General features: G+C 30.2%; 1 protein-coding gene across 1 annotated transcript; it reads left to right on the top strand.

Annotated features, from left to right (window-relative positions):
- Positions 1-918: 918 nt before the first annotated feature.
- LOC123907227 (3-ketoacyl-CoA synthase 11-like) lies at positions 919-5,470 on the top strand. The gene is made up of 2 exons (XM_045957412.1): positions 919-1,905; positions 4,368-5,470. Exons 1-2 carry the CDS (start codon positions 1,126-1,128, stop codon positions 5,151-5,153), a joined length of 1,566 nt encoding a protein of 521 aa, XP_045813368.1. The 5' UTR covers positions 919-1,125; the 3' UTR covers positions 5,154-5,470.
- The last annotated feature ends 1,782 nt before the right edge of the window (positions 5,471-7,252 follow it).

Genomic DNA, 7,252 nt, shown 5'->3' with positions numbered 1-7,252 from the left:
AATTAACTCTTTTTTCTATTATTAGGAATCAAATTTGATAGATCAAGTAGTTGACTTAAGTAGTTGATAAATTTCAATCAATAATAAATTTTTCGAAAAAATTTGGGTGTACATTTAATTTAAATAAAAAAAATATTTGGTAAATTTTTTTTATCAAATTTCATAATATCAAACTATGTTCTCCGAAAGTCATTAAATTTGGTCCACAGAAACTTATATACTATAATAAAGATAGTAGGTTTAATCCTCAACTACATCGTAAGCAAACATAAAAAACTATATTCTCCAAAAAAAACTAGATAGTTAGACAAAAATCGAGATCTTGTTAGGGTATGTCAGTATATCTATTATTCTCAAAATAAACATAAAAACAAAATACTTACATATGTACTGCGCACCAACCTTCAATAAATAAATAATTAAATTGTTGAATGTACATAAAGAAAAATTAATAAATACATTGACCAAAAAGAAAACAAAATTTAATAAATACAAAAAAAATAGGAAACCTCTATATCAAAAAACTAGCAGCCAGACAGGCGAGGTTCCGCATCTGTCTGTGTGATCCATATTTTCTATTATGTAAACTTATGTTAAAAAAAAAAACATGTTTTATGTTACGGTGAGTTTGGTAATAAAAGATTTTTGTTGTTAAAAAAATCAAAAATATTATTGGTATTATGAAAAATCGACATTAGAAAAATTTGTATTCTCTTTATTCGTATACATAAGTACAGAATCCAGTAATACATAGATAAAATAAAAATAAGAAACTCGCAATTTTTTCGGTTGGCAAAAATTTTCAATGAATGTTACAACATTGTTATGAATTAATTAAATTTAATGTTCGTTGGGGTAGTTGTATCCACTACCCAATCTCCTCCAACTTTCACCTCTTTATAATCCTTTTCTCATCTTAACAAAATTTTCACAACTCAATGATCTTCTCTTCTCCCTTTTGTTTCCAAACTCCACTTCTTTACCTTAAACTTTTTCCCTTTTTATAACCCCAAAAAATAATCCCCACAAACACACTTTAAGTACTTTTGTGTCCTTTTTGTTTTATTTTGCATAATATCCCAAAACCAATAAATAAGTGTATAATTAGTAGTACTCATTTTGTGCATGCCCTTCATGGAAGAACAAAATAATCAAAAACAAAATCTTTATTCTAGAAGCATTTCTTTTGATAGAAACAAACTTCCAAATTTTTTAATATCCGTGAAACTTAAATATGTTAAACTTGGTTACCACTATTTAATTTCTAATGCTATGTACCTTATTTTAATACCACTTCTTGGAGTAGCATCAGCTCATTTATCAACATTTTCAATCAATGATTTAATCCAATTATATGAAAGTCTCAAATTCAACTTTGTGTCAATGACACTAGGATCAAGTTTAATAGTATTTCTTGCTACCCTTTATTTCATGTCACGTCCAAGAGGCATTTACTTGGTTGATTTTGCATGCTATAAACCACCAAAAGATTTGACATGCACAAGGGAAATTTTTGTGGAAAGGTCAAATTTGACAAAAGCATTTACAGAAGAAAATCTTTTGTTTCAAAAGAAGATACTTGAGAGGTCAGGTTTAGGACAAAAGACATATTTGCCAGAAGCAATATTGAGGGTACCACCAAATCCATGTATGGCTGAAGCAAGGAAAGAAGCTGAAGAGGTTATGTTTGGTGCTATTGATCAGGTTTTGGAGAAAACTGGTGTGAAGGCTAAGGACATTGGGATTTTGGTTGTGAATTGTAGTTTGTTTAATCCAACACCTTCATTATCTGCCATGATTGTGAATCATTATAATTTGAGAGGGAATGTGTTGAGTTATAATCTTGGTGGTATGGGTTGTAGTGCCGGTCTTATCTCTATTGACCTTGCCAAACAGCTCCTACAGGTTTGCACTTTGCACACACTTGTTTTTACCAGTTATCTCTTCCGAATTTTAAAACTTTAAAATTGATTACTATTTAGTGTTTAACTTGAGTCTTTCGTATCACAACAACTAGGTGTAATCTAATCTCAATCATCAGCTAAGATTGGACTAAATGTGTTTTTGATGGTAGAATTTACTTAAATCCTCTATAGTACAACAATTCAGTTTAATCCAATAATAGCCACCTGCAATTGGATTAAATCTATTCTAGACCGCAAATGATTCTTTGACATGAATCCTCTTTAATATGCAGCTATTTGATTTAATTCAATCACACCCAACGAAAGCAATTGGACTAAACCTAATTCATACTGCATAGGATTCTTTGACATGAATCATGTGCATCACAATAACTTGTTTTAATCTAGTCACAAACCCACAACTGTAGAGGATTATTTGACATAAATCATCTGCATCACAATAACTAGATTTAATTTAAACATAACCCACAACTATATAGAATACTTTAACATGAATCGTCTGCATCATAATAACTAGGTTTAATCTAATGATAACCCACAATTGCGATCAGACTAAACCTATTTTCGAGTTCATAGACTCTTCGAGTTCATATATACCTTCTTGGTTTATAAATGATTACATATATGACTAATTATTTTCAGCCTCACCACATAAAAAATAATAAGGATGCTATAACTCTATCATGGAGACATAGGCACTTGCTACTATGCATATACTAGAAATTTTTACTAGAGAAACCATATTTTTACTAGAATTTTTTTTTTTTTGCAATTTAGCAAACGTGTTCAAAGCTATTACGTGTAGGGGTGTACGTGGGCCGGATTGGGTTGGGTTTGGTCAGAACCAAAACCCAAACCACATATGGTACTCCGGGTTGGGTTTAGTAAAATAACCACCCGTTATAACATTGGGCCGGGTTGGGTAAATCCACTAATTTCCGGGTTGGATTGGGTTGGGTTGTGGGTTACCCAAATTATTTTTCTATTTTTTTTTATTAAATATCTAAATATTGAATCATCATATTTTCTCATAAAAAATAACTCAATCAATGTATCTTGTTGAAAAATAGGGTAACTTTTTTTCACTATAAAAAATAAGAGTTTAATTGTTGTGCACCGTCAGTGTAATTTTTTTTACACATACATCCAATGACGCGTTGCCACATCATTTCATGAATGTGACACATCATATGTTTTTAATTACCATACATGATGTGTCGATATATTATTGGACGTATGTGCAAAATAACTTTAGACTGACGGTGCATATAAATTAAATTCAAAAAATAATCACCCATTTTTTTTGTGTAAATCTACTAATTTACGGGCTGGATAGCGTGTTATCCAAATGATTTTTTTTGTTTTTTTAATATCAAATGACTAAACCATGAATCACTATATTTGTTTATGAAAATTATTCAATTTTTTAAAATTTTAAAAAAATAATGCGAAAAGTTATCATATTTGTTTATAAAAATTATTCAATCTTTTTTATTTTCGTAAAAAATAGTATAACTCATTTTTAATATAAAAATATTTAATAATCAAATGAAAAAATCTTTAGTATTTTCATAAAAAAATTTCAAGAAACATAGCACTAGTGGGTTTTTTGGGTTGGGTCCGGTTTTACCCGAAACCCGATTTTTTTATGGGTTTTTCATTTTTGAAATCCATATCCACCCAATTGCCTGACCCAACCCACTTTTTTGGGTTGGATTGGGTGGGTTTGACCGGGTCGACCGGATTTGCCCAACCCATGTACACCCCTAATTACGTGCATGTAAGATTTTAGTTAGCTTCCACTTGTGGATATATAGTTTAATATGCCACCTAAGGGGAAGAATTATTTTTTATAGCATCTATTTATTGGATGCTACTTAAAAGTGATTAGACAACTGATCCAATTCACAGTACTATATTGGTTGTCAAGGTTGTTGGCAGATTTTTGTTGGCTCTGCCAACCTAATTAATACCCTTCCTAATCCCATGCATCCGTATGTATCCCATAGTTAAGTTATGGACCCTTTTTTTTAAGTTGATTGTGACCTTCATTCCACACAATAGGAGGAATCAGATGGTACAAGTTCAAACTTTAATGATAAATCTTCTTTAAAATATGACTAGGGAGGACAAGTCATATGATGACTGCAGATTCAATAGTAATCACCCAATAAAAGTCAACATACAAATCCATTTTATTAATATATATTCAATCATACTTTTCTACTATATATGATCCATTTAGTAATTATTAGATCATAAGTTTTTAATTTATAGTATTTCTCTTCGTCTAGTCTCATATACAAGTAAAAATTCATTTTTTAAGTTTATTGAACAATTCTTGTATTTTTTAGTTATTCAATGAACCTGAAAAATAAATTTTTATTTATATATTTCTCTACATCAAAATTCAAAAACTAACTAAGATAATCAATTATATAGGTCCACCCAAACTCATATGCCTTGGTAGTAAGCATGGAGAACATAACACTCAACTGGTATTTCGGCAACAACAGATCAATGCTTGTCTCAAATTGTCTCTTCAGAATGGGAGGAGCAGCAATCATCCTCTCAAACAAATCTCGCGACCGTCGTCGAGCCAAATATCAACTAGTCCACACCGTCCGTACACACAAAGGTGCGGATGACAAATCCTACGGTTGCGTCTTTCAAGAAGAAGATGACACAAAGAGAATCGGTGTATCACTCTCAAAAGACCTAATGGCTGTCGCCGGAGAAGCACTCAAAACAAACATCACAACATTAGGACCATTAGTCCTTCCTATGTCAGAACAACTCTTATTTTTCGCCACATTGGTTGCGCGAAAAATCTTCAAGATGAAAATAAAACCCTACATTCCTGATTTTAAATTAGCTTTTGAGCATTTTTGTATTCATGCTGGAGGAAGGGCAGTTTTGGATGAACTAGAAAAAAATCTTGACTTAAGTGATTGGCATATGGAACCATCAAGGATGACACTTTATAGATTTGGCAACACTTCTAGTAGTTCATTGTGGTATGAATTGGCTTATACAGAAGCTAAAGGAAGGATTAAAAAAGGTGATAGAACTTGGCAAATTGCATTTGGTTCTGGTTTTAAGTGCAATAGTGCTGTTTGGAAAGCTTTGAAGACTATTAATCCTGCTAAGGAGAAGAATCCTTGGATTGATGAGATTCATGAGTTTCCTGTTCATGTGCCTAAAGTGTCAAAAGTAATTGATTCTTAATTGTCAAACTTTTCATGTTTTTTTTATGTATACTAAGGATTAAGGAAGGTGTTTGTTTAAATGGATGAAATTATCTATTGTGTTGTTTTTATTTCTTAGGAGTTGTGCAAGAATAGAAAAGTATAACTTAGCCAATTTGTACTATGTTCTTGCTGTGTGCATACAATTATTGTTCATGTTGGTCATTTGTTTTTGTTTGTAACAATTGACTTGTTAAATGGTAATGTAATTAATTTTCAAAGTTTGCTTCTCAAGCTTAATATGTATTCCTTTCTATCTTGAGTATCAAATCAAATAAAATATATATATTGATGTCTCATAGGTTTTTTATATCGGATATAATCATATTTAAGACGTGTCAGACATTAAATATAAATAATTGTTTCAACCATAATTTAAAATTTAGTTTATCGCGTAGGAGTAGGAGTTTAACGTTTTCTACTAAACCCGACTCTCATTGTTATATATTCATAATTTTAATACATCTACTTAAAGTTTTAAATATCAATGCACTTTTTTGTTTGGTATAGAACTTCATGCTCTTTGAGCATTTCCAAATCATTCCGCAAAGAACACACGGTAAATTTCATACACTATTAATAAGTGATCTCTACAATATTATGATATACAATTATATGACTAGTTCATATTTTACTTTAATGAAAAAATAAAATTCATTAGAAGTTGATCAACCTCATTTTTTTCCACGCGAAGAAATATATGTTGGTTATGATTTTACTAAAAGAAAACATGAAAAGATTGACAATTAAGAATCAATAAAAAACTTGTTCTTCATATGGAAAAAATAAGGTTGATCAACTTTTATTGAATTTTATTTTTTCATTGAAGCAAAATATAAACCAGTCGCATAATAACATCATTATATTTTTTTTGAAGCAATAACATCATTACATGAAAGTATGAAACTCATCTAAATATTTCTATTGGAGATATTCTAACAATAAATATTATCTCGATCAACTTTATGTGGTTGAATATTTTGTAACAGGTTCTGGAACTTTGTAGGTGATAGTGCCAGCAATGCATTATGTACTGCAGAGTTTATATTCTCTAACACCTTTTGTATTATAGTAAAAGATATTGTGAATATTTAATATTTTAATTTTAATATATATTTTGTTTACTCTTTATATTTTGTCCCCTTGTGAAAATTGAGGTTTGTCACTATACTCACTTGATCTAAAACTCTATTATTAAAATTTGAATCATATATATCAGTCCAAAAAAAATATCATAAAAGATGTTTTCCACCTTTTATTGTTTTCATTTATTACCAAACCCAACTTCATATAATGTTTGGACAATTCCAAATTCCTACCATCATTCACCTGACTTTGGTTTGAATGACAAAAAATATTAAGTACAATATATAATAGTAATAGACTAATAGCTAACTTTTCTTTCCATTAAATTATTAGATCAGTTAACTGGCAATGGTTGGTTAGAGTGGACCATCTTGATTTGAAGGTGCAGTGTAAATAAACCCTTCCGAAATGACTAATTGACCCTTTGGACATCTTGATCAATGGTGGTGATTTGGTAGGATGAGTGTAATATTGGTGGGAGAGTTTTAACATTGTTATATGTATAAGTCAAGAATTGAATTCAAGATCTTGATTAAGTTAAAACAAAAAACCATGTGGACCAGTGGCGGATCTTGAGTTATTTTATGGGTGCCAATTTTTTTTCAAGTTAGATTAGAAAAAGAAAGAAGAAAAATAAATCATCTCAAATAATAAAAATAAATCAAAACAGAAGTTACTAAGATTTGAGAATGTGACATTATGTTCAAAAAAACAATTTCTTATACATTACATATACAAATATCATGTTAATTACAGTATATATAGATATCTAAGGAGTTGCAAATATTGTGTCGGTATACATCTAATATAGTATATATAAGATATTTGAGGGGTGTCGTGACTCCTACCAACCAGGGACGGAGGCACATACATCATCATGGGGGGCCATGCCTGCACTAATTTTTCAGATTTTTTTTTTATAGTATATATGATATATGTATACTTTTTTTTTACGGTATGATATATTGTATACTTGACTAGCTAGGCTCAAAT

The sequence above is a fragment of the Trifolium pratense genome, linkage group LG1, assembly GCF_020283565.1.
Source record: "Trifolium pratense cultivar HEN17-A07 linkage group LG1, ARS_RC_1.1, whole genome shotgun sequence".
In the NCBI taxonomy this organism is placed as follows: domain Eukaryota; kingdom Viridiplantae; phylum Streptophyta; class Magnoliopsida; order Fabales; family Fabaceae; genus Trifolium; species Trifolium pratense.
This window is presented reverse-complemented; position numbering and strand designations above follow the sequence as displayed.